The sequence below is a fragment of the Oryzias latipes genome, chromosome 2 (assembly GCF_002234675.1).
Source record: "Oryzias latipes chromosome 2, ASM223467v1".
Lineage (NCBI taxonomy): Eukaryota > Metazoa > Chordata > Actinopteri > Beloniformes > Adrianichthyidae > Oryzias > Oryzias latipes.
In genome coordinates, this window is record NC_019860.2 from 9020571 (window position 1) to 9039389 (window position 18819).

At 38.8% G+C, this 18819-nt stretch overlaps 3 protein-coding genes and 2 non-coding genes across 9 annotated transcripts in view; 3 read left to right on the top strand and 2 right to left on the bottom strand.

Moving 5' to 3' along the window:
- The window catches only part of LOC110013798 (gastrula zinc finger protein XlCGF28.1), a 989290-nt gene that overhangs the window by 957048 nt on the left and 13423 nt on the right, over positions 1-18819 (bottom strand). The window contains exons 1-2 of one of the 4 annotated variants that reach the window (XM_020709902.2): positions 10810-10997; positions 1546-3968 (exon numbers count right to left, since the gene is read on the bottom strand). The exons of 1 other annotated variant lie outside the window; for it this stretch is intronic. In XM_020709902.2, coding sequence (XP_020565561.2) covers positions 2695-3968; positions 10810-10954 — 1419 coding nt within the window. In that variant the 5' untranslated portion in view covers positions 10955-10997 and the 3' untranslated portion in view covers positions 1546-2694. Of the gene's footprint in view, positions 1-1545; positions 3969-10809; positions 11024-18819 lie in introns of those variants that run through there. 2 more of the 4 variants (XM_023962618.1, XM_023962633.1) reach the window with 2 other exon arrangements.
- Positions 1-18819, top strand: part of LOC101169839 (NLR family CARD domain-containing protein 3) — a 1010604-nt gene that overhangs the window by 825753 nt on the left and 166032 nt on the right. The gene's annotated exons all lie outside the window — the stretch shown is intronic.
- LOC105355408 (NACHT, LRR and PYD domains-containing protein 12-like) overlaps positions 1-18819 on the bottom strand; it is a 768227-nt gene that overhangs the window by 511998 nt on the left and 237410 nt on the right. The gene's annotated exons all lie outside the window — the stretch shown is intronic.
- Positions 11816-11888, top strand: trnar-ucg. Its single transcript has one exon. It is a non-coding gene; the product is annotated as a tRNA-Arg (tRNA).
- trnar-ucg lies at positions 16234-16306 on the top strand. Its single transcript has one exon. It is a non-coding gene; the product is annotated as a tRNA-Arg (tRNA).

Sequence of the window (18819 nt, forward strand, 5' to 3'; positions counted from 1 at the left end):
AACCAGCAGAAAATCCTGAAATCCTTAACCTCCAGCCTTAGCCTTCGAGCTGCCCCATGACTACAAGCCACGTCACGACTCTGAGCCCTGCCACGACTCCAAGTCATGCCACAACGCAAAGCCAAGCCAAGACTTCAACTCACACAACTCCTACACAACTCTCTTCACCGTTCACACTTACCCTCTGGTCATCATCCGGTCACTATCTACAATCTGGGACAATAAATCATTTAATCCAGTTCAATCTCTTGTTTTCTTTCCGGGTTCCAGCAACTGGGTGTGCTCAGCCTTGCTGATCATGACATTAAAGTTTCAACTCTTTTAAAAAGAAAAGAGAGAGTCCCATAATCTGATCAGAAAGGCGGGTTCTGTTATTGGCTGCAAACAGGAAACATTTGAAGCAGTGATGAAGAAATCACTGATAAAGCTTTTATCCATAATGAACAACCCTGACTATTCTCTCCACCACTTGCAGAACAAACAGGGGAGCTCCTTCTCTAAGAGGCTCAGACAGCTCCGCTCAAAAACTGTACGATACCCGAAATCCTACCCAATACAATAACACTTTACAATAACTCACAGTGTAATAACTTTTGCACATTTTTGCCTGTGCCGTTTGTAAATACTTTTTAAATTAAATTCCTTTTTTTCTTTTATGATTACAATGCTACTGTCACGCATACGTTTCCCACGTGTGGGATCAACAAAGTTCTTCTGATTCTGATTAAATCCCGTTTATGGGATGAAAAAAAACGCAACGCTTCCATTCATCTATAGTCTGTTTTTAATGAGAAATAGAGTAAAATAATATTTCAATAATTAGGTTTAACCTTTGTGCAATCTTATATGACCCCACCCTTACATTGACGTGTTCTCCCTACCATGACAAAGGTGGATAAAGCTGGAAAGATTTCATGTAAACCATGGACACCAGTGAAGATCACAAATCATTGAAGAAAAAAGGTTCAGAGCACTGTCTAGTGGGTCTACATGACCCAAGTCCCGACGTTAAAGTGCCTAGGACAGCACAAGGGTTACAGTCATTTAAAGAAGTTGACGTGAATATTTATGCAAATAACTGCAGAAATTTACCCCAGTTCGATCATGGGTTTATGAGAAAACAAATGAATGGAAGATGGAAGCTCAGTTGAGATAACCGACTCCTTTTGTTCTTCTGCTTTTGTCCTCTTGTCTGTCATCTACTGTTAGATACATGTAGAAATATGTCCCATTTAACATCTTGTCTGTCACATGGTTTATAAGCTTTGTTTAGCATTAGATTCTTCCCACAATTATTCAAATCGCAGGGGAGGAAGAATTGTTAAGTAGGGGTGCACAGATCGGGGCTAAACCGTGGTCCGTACAGATCACTAGCCACGGATTGCACCCCTCTTTCCCCCACCTCACCCATGAATTGTTAGTTTGTGCATCAAATTCCCATCCACCGCTCTTATTTTAACATGCGTCAAAACCTGATGCTCCCACCACTTGTGGGAGGAGCTACCATCAAAAGTTTTTCTTGCCCTTAAAATGAAAGACACTGGAGAGGTTGAGAGATATGGTTTATTTTATTTTTTGAAGAGCTGTACAAAAGGCGTTAGTCATCCCATCTCCATGTCTGGGTACAACTAAAACAATCTCTTAATATGTGAACGACATATGTGAACGACATATTTCCACAGCGGAATTTCCACATCTCTGTGACCCAGTTTGAAGAATTGCGGTCCCGGCCCTCTGGAAGGAGAAAGCCGCTGCTCTGCCTGTGAGAGGGGGTTTATGGTAGCAAAGAGCATAGTGAAAGATTTTAAAGTTGTAAATTCCGGCATCCCTTGCTACTCTGACTTTTTGTAAAAAAAAATGATTTTTGTTTTTCCAAGATGCACCAGAATGCGCCGTTTATCCCTTATGCTGTCATGGATGACCCCACCCTTATACTGACGTGTTCTTCCTACAAAAACTGATGGAAAATAATGTCAGCTGCACTTATTAGATGTACATAGCTGCATTGGTCGAACGTATTCCAAGTGCGTCAAAGGCTAAATCTGTGTGAATTGATCACGATACTGCTTTGGGGTTTGTTTTTGTGAGGAATCATAATACACTTAAAAGCTCAAAACAATGATTGCACTATGGGGCAAAAAAGTATTTAGTCAGCCACCAATTGTGCAAATTCTCCCACTTAAAAACTGAGAGATACATGTGACTATCATCATATTTATACCTTAACTATAAAAAAACAAAATGGGGGAAAAAAATCCAGAAAATCACATTGTCTTGATTTTTAAAGAATTTCTTTGTAAATTATGGTGGAAAATAAGTATTTGGTCAATAAAAAAAGTTCAACTCAATACTTGTTTATATACCCTTTGTTGGCAATGACAGCAATCAAAAAGTGTCTTTAATTCTCCACAAGATTTTCACAATCTGTTGCTAGTATTTTGGCCCATTCCTCCATGTAGATCTCCTCTGTCGCTGGGCAAAACAGACTTTCAACTCTTTCAAAAGATTTCTCCCTCATCTTTAGTGGGAGAATTTGCACAACTGGTGGCTGACTAAATGCTTTTTTGCCCCACTGTATTAAGCAGCGCATTTTCATAATTCAAAATAAGTACGGCCAAGAGCAATCTGAAAATTGATCTGACCTGTGACTCTAAAACCTTGACACAATCCGAATTGTGAGCTTTGAGATCCGTTTCACCTCGAGTAGGGAGCATTGTCACTTGAAAGCTGTTTCTGCTGTGTGTGAGTTAACATGTGATATTTGAGATGATAAATTTGCCTGAAACTTTTGCTGCATTCTGTACAGGTAAAAGGCTTTTCTCCTGTGTGAGTTAACATGTGAATCTTGAGATTATAACCTCGAGTGAAAGTTTTGTGGCATTCTGTACAAGAAAAAGGCTTTTCTCCTGTATGTGTCAACATATGTTCTGCAAGAATAGAGTTTTTTCTGAAACTTTTGCTGCATTCTGTACAGGAAAAGGGCTTTTTGTCTGTATGCGTTAACATGTGATCTGTAAGATAAGACTTTTTCCTGAAACTTTTTTTGCATTCCTTACAGATAAAAGGCTTATCTCCTGTATGAGCCGACATGTGATCAGTGAGACAAGAGCTTTGCCTGAAACTTTGGTCCCATTCTTTACAAGGAAAGGATTTTTCTCCTGTATGAGTTAACATGTGAATTTTGAGATTATAGCCTCGACTGAACGTTTTATGGCAATCAGTACAGGTAAAAGGCTTTTCTCCTGTATGTGTTAACATGTGATCTGTGAGATGAGTACTACACCTGAAACGTTTACTGCATACTTCACAAGAAAAAGGCTTTTCTCCTGTGTGAATTCTCATGTGTTTTGTAAGATTGGAATTTAAGCTGAAATGTTTTTTACATTTTTTACAGGTATAAGGCTTCTCTCCTGTATGGATTCGCATGTGATACTTCAAACCTTGAGTAGTAGTACAACTTTTTCCACACTCTTTGCAAGAATATTTCTTCACTTTACTGTTTCTTTGCGTTGGTTTCTGTGGGTCTGTCTCTTCATCTGTAGTAGATGTTGATTCTTCACGTTGGCTTCCTTCTTCATCCTGACAATCAGTTACATTAAAGCTCTGTTGATCGTTCAAATCTGCTTCACTGTTTTCATCTTCCTCATAAGTAGGAATCTCCATCAGGGTATCAGTCTCCTGCTTCATATCAAGCTGCTCCTCATCCTGACTAATGCAGAGTTCCTCCTGCTCCTCTTTAATCATTGGAGGTTCTGGTTCTTCCTGCTCCTCTTTAATCACTGGAGGTTCCAGTTCCTCCTGCTCCTCTTTAATCATTGGAGGTTCTTGTTCTTCCTGCTCCTCTTTAATCATTGGAGGTTCTAGTTCTTCTTGCTCCTTTTTCATCTGTGGAGGTTCTGGCCCCTCTTGTTCCTCCTCCTTGCCACAGGGGTTTTTCTCCTGGTTTCTCAGATAAAGTTGGGGGAGGTCTGCAGTGACAAAAAGCAAGAGTAGAAATGTTAACTGTTTTTTTTTGTCAAAGACAGCATATTTACCTGCCTAAAGACATTCACCATTCCGAGGTGTAAAAAGCAGTGGGAAGAAGCTAACTTAAAAAAATTCTACCCCTATTACACAGTGGGGTAAATAATTAATTAATTATAATTATAATTTTCAATTAACCATGAGAGACAAAATGAGAATAAAATCTTTATTTGTAGATGATGGTAAAAATAAGTATTTGGTCATCTGGTTCTCTTAGACCTGTAACTTCTTCTGTAAGAGGATCCCCTGTCCTCCACTCGTTACCTGTATTAATGGCACCTGTTTGAACTTGTTATCTATATAAAAGACATGTCCACAACCTAAAACAGTCACATTCCAAACTTCAAAATGGCCAGGACCAAAGAGCTGTCGAAGGACACTGAAAACCAAATTGTTGACCTGTACCAGGCTGGGACAACTGAATCTGCAGTAGATAAGCAGCTTGGTGTGAAGAAACAAAAAATCCTGAAAATCATTTTCAACGAATTTATTTGTAAATTATGGTAGAAGATAAGTATTTGGTCAATAACTAAACTTTGAGTGAACACTTTGTTATTGACTGCAAATACAGCAGTCAAACATTTTTTATAAGTCTTCACAAGGTTTTCTCAAACGGTTGCTGATATTTTGCCCCATCCCTCCCTGCACATCTCCTCTAGGGCGGTGACCATCCAGTGCCCTAGATTTTAAAAGCAATTTGCAAACCATGCTCACTACTTTTTTGATGTCAACGATTTCCTGATTCGATATGAGCATTTTATGAAGACTATATGAATCCACTGTGTTCTGAGGATGAAAACGTTGATGGTTTATTAAAAAATACATGTAAAATAAAATATTTTTTTCTCATTTTGTCTCTCATAGTTGAGGTACACCAATGATGACAATTACAGGCCGAGTTGACTAGAAAGGCAAAGTGTTACTACACAATTGATTTAAAAAGATGCTTCCATACATGTGTTTAAAACTGTGGCTAATAATCTGTATGAATCATGGTTCACCCATGATCTGTTGGACCCGTTATGGATCTAGTTTTCTACAAGTAGGATGCATCGGAATAAAGTGGAACAAGGAGCTTGTGGTCTGCCATTGAAGGTTCAATGTAACACCTGCAAGCTTTTTCAAATGATATTTTTTTAGTGTGCTGCTGATTCACAATGATTTGAATACAGAATTTCTCAAACTAGGCTTCATTTTCTTTACACTATCCTCCATCATCAGAAAAAAGCTCAAAGAACATGTTAGAAAAAACACACAAAATTTTTTTTACCTGGAGTGGGGCCTTTAACTTTTTAATCTTTACATAATTATCCAGGGGCCTCAAAAGTCTTCAGAGTAGGAGGCTACTGAGAAGAAAGGAGGCTACCACCCAAGCACACTGGAAAACGTTTAAAATTTGGGGCCTGTATATGCATTTTCTGGACATCTGGGGGATTATTTCAGATGATTTGAAACACCCGAGCAAAACACTTTTTTAAGCACAAAAATGTGGTATATGGCGAGTACCCCTTTTACTTTTACTCACTAGACAGAAAAACATTGTTGCAATTGGTGAGTGTTCGTTTCGGACCCTGAACACATGGATTATTTGCTGTGAGGTACTAAATGAAACTTTTGTTCATCATCAAAAAGTAGACGGCGTCTAACTCACTCACAGGTGGTGAACTTACGCCGGGTACTGGCAACTTTTGAGGCCCCTTACCATAATCTGGTTTTTACCCTATAACCAGTTATTTAGAGTTTTCCATCAAAAGTGCAAATCATAAAAAAAAAAACACAGTGGAAAATAATCATGTTTATTAGCCCTTCTATTAGTGAATTTATTTTTCTGCCTTTCTGATCACAAAGAAGCGCACGCCATATGAGACACCCCCCACCCCGTCTGTTAATTCGCCTCCGTATAGCGTTTGGCTTCGTCTGATGACGGAATGAGTGAGAAGAAGCTAATTTACACCCCTATTACATAGTGGGGCAAAAAAGGATTTTATCAATGACCAATTGTGCAAGTTTTCCCACTTAAAAAGATGAGAGAGGCCTGTAATTGCCATCATAGTTATACCTCAACTATGAAAGACAAAAAAACAAAAACAAAAAAAAACCCAGAATTTACATTGTCTGATTTTTGAAGAAATTACTTGTAAATTATCGTGGAAAATAACAAAAGCTCTACTCAATACTTTGTTATATACCCTTTGTTGGCAAAGACAGCAGCAAAAAATTGTCTTTAATTCTTCACAAGGTTTTCAAAAACTCTTGCTAGTATTCTGGCCCATTCCTCCATGCAGATCTCCTCTAGTGCAGTGATGTTTTGAGGCTGTTGCCGGGCAACCCAGACTTTCAACTCATTCCAAAGATTTTCTATGGGATTTAGATCTGCAGACTTGCTATGCCACTCCAGATCTTGAAATGCTTCTTACTACTTGTTATCCGAGTAGTGTGTTTGGGATTGTTGTCATGCTGAAAGACCCAACCATGTTTCATCTTCGAGGCCCTTGTTGAAGTAGGGTTTCACTAGTGATGCACAATAATGACTTTTTACAACCGATACCCGATATTTTCCTGCCTCTTGTAGCCGATACCGATACTCAATATTTAGTCAAATGTTTGTTTTTAATATTTAAAGAGGTTTTTAAATGTCCATCAAAAGAAGCAGTTGATATTAGATGTAAAGAAAAAATAAAGATGTCAGTACTGACATCTGAGTAGGTTTCATTGCTGTTGAATATTGGTATCGAAGGACAACCAAAAATTGGGGAGGACAACCAAGTTTACTTGCCAGGTTGTCCAGAGGACAACCATTTTCCCCCTTATTTCTAACGCTGAATAACAACAATACAGTAATAAAGTAAAATAATAAAGAATCAATCACAGTTCTTTTGCAGAAAACCATTTATTACTGTTGTCCTTCCCTCCGTTACACCACACATAAACGTGTTCCCCCAACACTCTTGCGCTGCACGCACTCCTTTCTCTTTCCTCCTACACGCATAGCACTCATTCTACAACACCTATATAGTTACTTCATTTGTTAGATAGTTTTTACTCTTATTTGTTTATAAAGAATACTGCGTTGTAATTATTAATTCCATCACAGCCCTAGTAACAAGTACATTTTTCAATACAAATAAAGTCTGATATAATAAAGTGCAAAAGAAATAGTTTAATCTTAAAGTGCAAATTTTATTGTTGTTTGAAACCTAAGTGCAAAATAATAACTATAAATTTTTTTGATTTGCAAAATAAATGTTTGCTCATAGAAATAAACTTTTCCAAAACAGACATTCAAGCATTTTACAAACAAGAATGAATGAAAGAAATAAACTGCCACAATTACATTTTGTTTGTTTTTTCTGTTTTTAACTGTGGTTGGATCAATTGGAAAATTTTCCTGACAATAAGTAGCATCTCTGCTTTCTGATGGGTTAGGTTACCTGTTGATTTGTTTCATCCAGCACATTTGCAACAGAAGAGTAAAAAACGCTCACTATCAATGCTAGTGCAGGGCACTGACAGCTATTTCCACGCCAGCCCCACAGTTTGTTTTTATAATCCAGAATGAGCGCTAGTGCCAGAAATGACGGTAGTGCCACATTACCTAATGATCTACATCAGGGGTGTCAAACTCTTTTTTTGTTCGGGGGCCACATTCAACCCGTCTGAACCTTAAGTGGGCCGGACCAGTAACGTAAAAGCAAAATAACAGCTTTGTTTTAGTTTTTTTTTATTTAATTTGAAAGCATGCCTCAACCAACATGGTAGCCTAATCATTTCTTATTGCACACTTTCACAGAGGCCAAGGGATCTTAAATAAAATTAATTTTACTTAAAAAAAAAGGTCTATTCAATTTTATTCAGACTGAATATTTTACATCTGACACTGAAGCAATCCCAAAAATAAACCCAAGGGGGGCTACGGAAATGAAACACCTGCCTAAAATGTAAATGTCCAAACCATTATAGAATTACACTCAATAAACTTGCAAACATTTGTGAACATTGGAGTTTTGAGTTAACCTCCCCTTCTCTCCTGAAACTTCACCCGGGCATCAATGTCAGGATTCAAATCCTGTGCAGCAACACATTTACTGTCATTCAAGTGTGCAAAACACAGTGGCCTGCCTTCATCCTGACTTTTAATGGGGTGCCATCAGTGACCAAACTGACGTCACGTGACCAGTTCACTCCAACATTGTCCAGCACAGTAACTAGAGTGCTGACTGGGTCATCAGGTTTTGTTGTGTCCAACAACTCAAGAAACTTCGCTGTGACGTCTCTTCAACACATCTAATAAATATGCACAGCTGTATATATCTGTGATGACGATGCTTTCATCAATAGCGACTGAAAATGCAAAAAATGACTGGAATCCTTCATTTCTCAGAGATGTTGGATCTGTAATTGTGATTCTTGACAGACTTATGCTAGCAAAGGTCGACTGCTTTTTGGGATACAACCTTTCTGTAGCCTTCTGCATTTTTTAACAAGCTCACCATCTAAAAATGGTTTGGATGTTTGCGCCAACTTGTTTGCAATAAGCTAGCTAGGTGTCACTGCTCCATCACTGACATCACAGCTTCCGTAAATGCAGACAGTTATTTATCAGTCCAGCCAACGGTTGATAAATCTTGTTTTTTCTTAACTGCAAATGGTGAAACTTTTCTTTACGGTGTGTTTCATTGTGGTGCTGAAAGTTATATTCTCTGAGCACTGAGACCTGTTGATGACATACCAAGCATGCATGTTTTGAATTCAGCTCTGTGAACAAATAAAAACTGCCACTTTTTCTGGAAAGCTTAGGACTTCACTTCAACCTTTTTTTCTTTTTGCCAACATTTTGGTCTTTATTGTGTCACTACTGATGGTTCTTATAGCAACGTAACATTGTGAGGCTCACAGGGAACCGAACTTTGCTTTTGGCATATTCAGAGATTTTCTGTTTCTCCTGTTTTGCTTTTCCTTTGCTCCCCCTAGTGGCGGAATTGCGCATTTCGGTTATTTCTTTAAAGAAAATCATAACTCGCCACAGGAATGGACTAAAAATGGGCTTTCTTTTTTAAACATCCTTTTGATTTTTACTCTGCATGTCTGGGCAAGACTAAAGCACCTGGCGGCCGGAACACGGCCCGCGGGCCGTATGTTTGACACCCTGATCTACATGAAAGTGTGATCAAACTGTTTTTGAGGAAAGAGAGGAGGATGGATTTTGCCTTCAAATAATATGATTTTTTTGATGAGTGAAATGATAAATTACGGAGCCCCTAAAGGGCCATTGATAAAAAAAAAAAAAAAATGGAGGAAAAATTTTTTTTTTGAAGTAAAAAAAATTTTTTTCGAAGTAAAAAAATTTTTTTTTGAAGTAAAAAAAAACAAAAACTAACTGGTGCGCACCAGTTAGTTTCAGGTGCGCACTAGTTAGTATCAGGTGCGCACCAGTTAGTATCAGGTGCGCACCAGTTAGTATCAGGTGCGCACCAGTTAGTTTCAGGTGCGCACCAGTTAGTTTCAGGTGCGCACCAGTTAGTATCAGGTGCGCACCAGTTAGTATCAGGTGCGCACCAGTTAGTTTCAGGTGCGCACCAGTTAGTTTCAGGTGCGCACCAGTTAGTATCAGGTGCGCACCAGTTAGTTTCAGGTGCGCACCAGTTAGTTTCAGGTGCGCACCAGTTAGTTTCAGAAGATATCAGATGGTTGACCTGCCTGCTTATTGTGCACCATGTAGCTACAGTTGTCTTGAGAATGGCTAAAGTTGAGGATATGGACCTTGTAAACTTTCTGAAAACACGAAATATCACTGACATTGTCATAATGTAACCTGAAACTAACTGGTGCGCACCAGATACTAATTGGTGCGCACCAGATACTAATTGGTGCGCACCAGTTAGTTTTTTTTTTTTACTTCAAAAAAAAATTTTTTTTACTTCAAAAAAAAAAATTTTTTCCTCCATTTTTTTTTTCTATCAATGGCCCTTTAGGGGCTCCGTAATAAATATCAGAATTATCATTATTTTCAATGTTTTGTGCTGGCTGTAGGTGCTTAACGAGATTTGTTTATCGTTTTGTTTATTCAGTTTATTTAGAGGCCTTTATTGTGGCTACAGGAATTTTAAAAGTGCAATGCAAAGCTCGTTTCTGCATTGTAAAATGGTTAATCAGACGTAGCACTACTCAAGGCTCACGTGTCTGCCTCTGATTTTTTCCCTTAATGATAGAAAATTTAATTTGAAAACTGCATTTTTGTGTTACTTGTGTTGTCTTTGACTCATTTAAATGTGATGATGGAAAACATTTTAGTGTTGTAAACATGGAAACAATAAGAAATCTTAAAGAGGGGCAGAGACTTCCTCACACCACTGTACATCATAATACAATAAATTGGAAGTCTAATCTCTACTTTAAATACAACGTATATGTCTGAATCTAATAATTGTTACTCAAAATCTGTGTATCTATTATGCCGTTTTTAGCCTAAAGAACGAAGAAAAACAACATTTTTTTGGACATAGTTTCAGAAGAGGTGCAGGAGTTCATTAGAAACTCACTTATGGGTTGTGGGCGGAATTGTTGGTATGAAGAAAGGCTGTCCTAACTTTCTATTATCCATTTGTTTACAGTCTCTCCCACTAGCTTATCACTATGGTTAAGATAGTTAACATGATAACCCAGTAAGCTAACATTACTGGTGAAACAAAAACGGCAGAGATATCGGAGGCAGAGATAGCAGCTCAGAGGAAAACATGATAGACGTTCATGGATCTATTTGTCTGCAGGTGGATGCAGTGAACAAACCTGCTATGTGTAGCTGAAGCTGCGGGTTCCAGCTGCTATCCAGCAGTCTGCGCTGACGACAGAGCTCCTCCTCGTTCTGGACGATGGTTCCTTCAGCAGCAGAAAGTTGTTCTCTGACAGAACCTTCCTGAGGTTCTGAAGACATGGTTCCTGCTCCGATCTTCAGCTCCAACTCCCACAAACACCGCCGTCCTCTTCACTGCAGCTCCGATCGATCATCTGCTAGTCTCACAATCACAGCAATCCACGTTGTCTTTCCGTTCAACACTTCTTCACTCATTTACGACACTTTGGAAAATGTTGAGAGTTCCCACACGAACCACGTATCGTCCCTTCTGTCCAAAAACCTCACAAACGTCCCACCAAAACACCACTGTCCTCTCAACACAAGCTAACGCTGCTAGCCTGCTAACAAGCTAACACTGCTAGCGCCTCGCGCTCTTCTTCTGTGGTTTATTGGCGTCTTGCAAACAGCTTTATGGCGCATTAGCGCCACCAGTCGGTCTGAAGTATGAATGAACCTCCACCTCCTGCACTAACACGACACATCAGTCATAGTGTTCCGTACTCTCAAAAATCCAAGCAAATGTCTGTGACTCGATTCAGTACTTATAATACTTAACTCTATATTGAGATACATTTTTTAAAAGGATTAAACTGCAGCTGAAAATTTACAAACACAGAAAAAGAAGAAACAGAACAAACTCAGAACAGAACAAAATCAACTTGTCCTATAATGGTTTTGATCATCAGAGTCTGTAGACAGACGATCATGATGATCAGATGTTTGCAGCTGCTGCAGCTTTCAGCCTGGAGCTTCTTCAGATGAAGCAGTGATGCTGGAAACAGCCTGGAGATGTTGTGAGTCCATCACAGGGTTTGGTCCAAAGCTCCAGTCCAGCCTCTCACCTCCTCCACCTTCCTCTTTGAGGCAGCAGAAGCTCCTCCTCTTCTTCAGCTGGATGATGCTTTTGTCCACTTTCAGCTGGACCATGACATCATCACTGACCATGTGGCCTAATGGACAAGGCGTCTGACTTCGGATCAGAAGATTGAGGGTTCAAGTCCCTTCATGATTGGAGACAGTTGGTGTAAACAGAGTGAGAAATCAGTCAGAGCATTTTCTCTGTTTGATTCCCTATGATTTGACATCTAGATCCACATCGGAATCACAGTCAGAATCTCATCAGCAGGAAACCTTTCTTTCTAAGGAAATAGAAAACATACAGTTTTTTAAATGTTCCCTCACACATGCACCACTTTTTCTAGTTCCTTGCAGCTGAATTCTTTTCCTGCATGTGTTTCCTGCTGTGAAATCTCATCTGGTTTTCATATTATTAGTTTGATGAAAACTTTTATCAAATTCTTCACAGAAAAAGGCTTTTCTCTGAAATGAATCCTCCAGAACTCTGAGATGTTCCTTCAAGATAAACTTTGACCTCAGTCTTTACAGAAAGGACCTTTGTCACATGGATCAGTTCTCCTGTGGACAGACACACTTCTACAACTTTTCCAGACTCTCCACAGGAAAGTCTCTTCATTTTTTTGGGGTCCTTTGAAAAAATCATAGTCACTCGGACGTTCTGTAGCAACAGGAAGGAGATGTTAGACCTTCGTTCACAAAATTCAGGACTGCTTGTGGTTCCTAGAATTAGTAAAAGTACAGTTGGAGGTAGAGCGTTTAGCCACCAAGCCCCTGTTTTATGGAATAATCTCCCAGCTCATGTAAGAGAGGCCGACTCAGTTTCTACATTCAAAGTTAGGCTTGAAACATTCCTCTTTGGACAGGCTTATTGTCAGACTAGTTAGTATTCAGAGAATATTGACCTTACTGTTAATTTGTTTAAATTAATCTAAACAATAAAGTTGTTAGTAGGCTGCTAGAAGTTTGAAGCTGGGGAAACTATGGTGCTCTGGGGTTCTGTCCTCTATTCTCATCTACTTCTACTCTCCCTCTCTCCTCTATTCTTGATCATTATTCATCATTTAGTTCTCCATGCCTCTGTTTGGTGCAGTGTGATTCATGTACTGTCCCTCTTTCCCTCTACCCTCCTGGGGTGCTTCCAGAATCCAGTTGGCTCTTCTGTGCTCCTGTTCCTGACCGTGTACCTCGTCTCTGCTCCTGCTCCTACACCTGGCTGTGGATCCTGAAGCTCGTCTGCTGGACTTTATATATGTAGTTGTAGATTTAGATAAGTTAATTCTTCTCTAAGAGTTCTGGTAAATCGCCTGTCCGTCCTGGGGGAGGATCCCTCCTTCATGTGGGCACCCCTGAGGTTTCTTCGTTTTTCCTTACCGTCTAAGGGCAGGGATGCCAGTTTGAATTAAGTCTGTTTAGTTCAAGGTTAGTATTATCCTATGAATTCAATGCATTTATGATCCTTTTTAATTGTATGTTTACGTTACAACTACCGGCAGGGCCGGCTGGTCTTCTGGGGGCCCTAAGTGAAATTTAATTTGTGGGCCCTCTAACTGATCAGCAGCACCAAAAAAACACAACTGTTGTTGTGATATAAATGAGATATCTCTATTAATACATTTGTGAGTTATTGTTGCTGCCGAAGAATTGAATACAGTAAATTGCCTGCATGTTGGATGCACATTTAGTGGTGCACAACAAATTTTAAATGCAAAGAAATAAATATGAATGACAAATGTATATAGATATATAAATATATATTTTTTAATGTAACATTAGGCACTCAACAAATGACATTCCCAAAACTCCAACTTTTAAAAACAGCAACTTAACAGAAAATCAAATAACGATAAAACAATCCAACATAAAGAACACAACAGCTCAATGAGGGGGATTCTGGAAAGTCATAGTCTTTCTCAGTCTGAAAAGGACCTCTTTGCACCAAATCCATTCTTTCTGGATCAGAGAGTGGTTGGTCATTCAGCTGGACCAACTGGATTTGAGGTACCGGTAGGTGGAATCTTGGATCCAGTCTGCTCCTCTTCCATACACGCCTCTCTTGGAGCCTCTGGAACATAAGAGACAGAACTTCAATAAAAGCAAACAGTGAAAAGTAAAACAGTCAAATGTTTCCCCTTTCAACAGTAGAAGTGGTGACAACAGTTTCTTCTGCAGCTAAAAAACAAGAATTATTATTATAGAATAATCACGGATAAAGCCAATAAAATATCTATAGCAGAATATTAATATTGGCTCATTTAAAATCTGTGTGCAGGTTTTTCACAATTTCATGATCTTTTTATATATTTATGAGAGATGTATTGTTTGATTATTTGCATGAGGTGATATTTATTAATTTAATTATGAAGAACTTGGGACTCCATTCTCTTCAGCTGCTGTTTATAAATATAAGGGGTTATGCAGACACTGTTTTTTTTTATTACTTTACATGCTATAAAATTACCTGAGATTACATCCTTAGTGATGACAAGAACATCTTGGGATGTGGACGCTGCACCACCTCCAATACGTTATGAGAGCAGAAGAAACTGTCGGCTGAGACCGAACCGTGCAAAACATCACCATTATGTAGAATCAAAACTGCAAAATACAAATAAGAAATTAATGTACCCATTTATAAATAATAAATGTGAACACTAATTTGAGTATAAATGGAAATATAAGTTTTTATAAATGTCTTTATCAATTATTTTACGTTCATGATTTTAAAATTAGTACATTTATTTTGTATATCATTTATAAATGAGAACATTTATTTCCTATGTATTTGGCAGTTTTGATTCTCCATATTTCATGCCAATGCAAGATTTTAAGACACATTCAATGTTGAAAAAGTCAGACTACCTGACCTGCTATAATAAACAGCAGTTTTTTAATGACATAAACCGGAAAATGCAGAACGCACTGAATATGTTAGCAAAACAATTAAACAATACGATTATAACATGAGTTAAAACATTTTTCAGCCACCATACCATAATGATCTTGGAAACTTGGATATCAGAATTATTTTCGAGTTTTCCATTGGAAATGACGGGGTTGTTTATGTGCAATCTTCACCTCGGATCGATTAGTATTTGACGTAAATTGCGCAGCTGCACCGAAAGGCAGGATAATGTATAAATACGGCTCCAACATCCTCCAAACTTACCTTGTGATTGATGTTGAAGTTCATCTTTTTTCAGCTCCTAATGGTGGATAAAGTATCTTTGGCATGAAGTTGTCTTGTCGCTTTGATCAGTGTGATAAAATGTGCTCGTTTTTTTCTTTTTCCCAACTTTCCCAACAAATGCACACTGTGTATGGCTCAGATGGAATGATGTTGACCAATCGTTGCTAAGAGGGGCGTGACGTCCTTATTTGGGTTGCCAGATTGGTTCAGGTGTGTTGAAGGGGGGATCACAAAAGTGCAGGCAAGTTTCTTTTGCACAACATTCAGAGCAACGTTGGTACGGAAATTCTATCAAATGGGTTGCCAGATTTGGGTCTTTCTTTATTTCATTTACTTCGCCACTTCGGGGCCCTGGTGATGACGGGGGCCCTACGCGGCTGCGTAATTCGCGTATAAGGAGGGCCGGCCATGACTACCGGTACGAAGCCCATTGAGACAACTGTTGTTGTGAATTTGGGATATACAAATAAAATTGAAGATCAGCCACTAAACCTCCACAACTCTGTCATTTCCTTTCAGGAGCTCTGAGCTCCATCTGTCTGCAGAGATGCTGAGCTCCTCAGCTGCTGCAGCTCCCACAGTCACATGAAGGTCTGCAGCTGCAGCAGGAAGTCCAGATGTTTGCAGCTGCTGCAGCTTTCAGCCTGGAGCTTCTTCAGATGAAACAGGGATGCTGGAAACAGCCTGGAGATGTTGTGAGTCCATCACAGGGTTTGGTCCAAAGCTCCAGTGAAGCCTCTCACCTCCTCCACCTTCCTCTTTGAGGCAGCAGAAGCTCCTCCTCTTCTTCAGCTGGATGATGCTGTCCTCCACCTGCAGCTGGACTATGACATCATCATGTGGCCTAATGGACAAGGCGTCTGACTTCGGATCAGAAGATTGAGGGTTCAAGTCCCTTCATGGTTGGAGACATAAATCAAAGAAATTAGTTCTTTTGAAGTAAGCAAGCAATCTGTGCTGGTATGGTTCCTTGTGATTCACTTCTACGTCACAGTTTGATTAAATTCATAAAATTTAAAAAACAGATCCAGTTCTGAGAAATGACCATAGTAATGAGTCTGTCAGAAATGTGAAATAGTGAATAGAAGAGAAAAGAAAATGACAACAAATGACAGAACAATCACCAAAAAAGAATTAAGCTGATCTGCAGACACAGGAAATAACAGGTTCAATTCACAGCATCCTTCAAGTTCTGAATGAAAGAAAACCTTCTAGTAGGAGACCCTGGAAGACACCACTGCTAACACAAAAGAAGAATATCCAGCTGGATGATGTTGTTCTCCAACTGCAGCTGGACCTGGATGTTGTCACAGACCATGTGGCCTAATGGACAAGGCGTCTGACTTCGGATCAGAAGATTGAGGGTTCGAGTCCCTTCATGGTTGTTGGATTACTGTCAGAATCTGAAATCATTATATCCACCTAACTATCAATAATTCATTAATATGAGTGCAGTGTCTGTTCACTTTTTTCAAATGAGAATCTCTGCATATGGTTTTAGTTCAAAAGCGTTTAGATCGTGAAGAGAAGAAAAATCAGGTACATTAGATGCAGCTCTGAAAAATGACCAAAAGGAGTGTCTTGGAGTATGTCAGAAAAGTGTGACAGATCCTGAACCTAACATTTGACAGCCTCTGAGTTCTCTGTAAATGTTGAAGTATCTTTGTTTCTTAGGCCTCAGGGCCAAAACATTCTTAAAGCTCAATGGGTCTGCAGTTTTGGAAGATCCTGATCCTGTCAGGAGAAGCTGTTCTGAACTTTCTTTGAAACATCAGCTGGAGATCAGGGGGGTATTCCAGAAAGCAGGTTATGCTAGCTCCAATGGTAAGTTTGAGGCTAAGGAAGTGGATAACCTCAGCTTTCTGTTCCAGAAATGGAGGTATGTTTCAGGGAATGTCACGTTGCCATAGCAACTCATGCTCTGAACATAACCTGGTCTGGAACAGGTTTAGTTGAAGGTTAGTTTGTTTTCAGAGAGGTGAAGCAGCATGGCGTGTCCATTTGAAGATGATTTAGTGGATGAAGAAGCTCAGATAATACTTTTTCCACCGTGAGAGGGTGATAAGACCACATATGGATGTTGAAAAGAGAAACTTTTTTACATTGTTGAGCTAACTTAATTATTTACTTCAGTTAATATCATTATAAATCTTTTTTTTTTAGTTTAGTCAGTTTAAAAATAACACGTAGTTTTCAGACAGTTATTGTACTTTCATTCAAATTAGTTCAATTAAGTAGGTGTAACTTTGGGGCTGCTGTTAGATCGGCACCGCAAGGGATTGTGGGATACCATTTCCTTTGCCTGTCTGGACGGATTTGGGTTTAAGTGTGGGTTTTTGACCAAATGTGTTTAGTTGTTTAGATGTTTAACTGTGTTTTGCTGAATTATTTTGTCCTACTATGCTTAAGTTTTTGCACCATGAGTGAGAGGGAGGGAGAGGATGATGAGTTTATATAGCAGCCCTACTCACAAGTAAAGCAATGATAAAGATGATAAAGTACTTAATGAATTTATGCACTCTTTGCATATTGTTTTGTTCTTTTTATTGTTATACAAATACGTATATCTGCTGGCTCAAACTTAGACATATGAGAGTTCAGGAATCATAATTAAGATGGAAAAAATATTAATTGAATTGGAGTAATATGACATTTAGTTATATAATTGTGTAAATTTGAGCTGTATAAACAATTATTGAGTTTTAAAGACATAAGAAATTAGGTCACACACAGAGACACACTCAACCTAACCTCAAAACCATGAACACCTGTAATCAAAATGTTTATCACAATTACTATCATTATTATGTCTCTTCTTTTTTACTTTAAGCAAAAATTTGACCTCCGCCACATTTGCAAAAACTTATCAAAATGAGCACACACCTAAAAAAATGAATTTTCGGCATGTGCATTATACCTCAAACCCCAAAGATGATGACATCACTGCGAGTCATCCCCATAACTGAAACCATGTCCAGAGGAAGGGGAGATGTGCAGTTGAAGAGCTGCACTAATACATAATTACACTTCACAAGAAAAGCTTTTCTTTTTTTACTTTGCATCCATAAAGTGTGGTTATATTAAAATATAAAGGCATCCGCTGAGAAACAAAAGATGAAAACATAAAAAATAAGTTTTCTAAAAGCTCCAAATGCTGAGATTACCTTCCAAGAAAAACTCATTAGGAGCTCAGAGACCTAACAAAACCAGAATAAGGTTTGAATGTTTCTGTAGATCTGTACTGAGCCTCACTGCTGGACTCTGATAAGAAAACCACACAGAAGCAGTTTGTTTGCTTCAGTCTTCTTCACAGCTTCTGATAGAGGTCTGTGTTCTCACCCCAGTCCAGAGTTTACCAGTCAGAACTAGACCTGACCTGCAGCCCGGAACCAGGATGTCCAGGACCAAAAAGAACCTGCTGCTGAGTTGAGGTGTTTGCTTGTGCCCCTACCTTTATTTTGTCCCTCCTTGGACTAATGCGGGACACCACGTCACCAAACTGGGTCACAGAGACAGAAGTACCGCTGAAGCCGTCGTCCAGATGCAGTTCTTACAGTGGATGCTATACCTGAGCGTGCGGGGAGAATCTCTGAATGATCTCATGAACCGAGACGTGATTACCAACACTTCTGTGTAGCTCTTCAAAATGATTACGGTTGCATTTTCAATGTATTTTTACTTAGTTATTTTTGTTTAAATTTAAGTTACTTTGTCATAGGGCATCCATAATGTTGTTTTATAATGTTACTTATATATGATGTTGTTAATCTAATCTAATCTAATCTAATCTAATCTAATCTAATCTTATCTAATTTTATCTAATTTTATCTAATCTAATCTAATCTAATCTAATCTAATCTAATCTTATATAATATAATATAATATAATATAATATAAT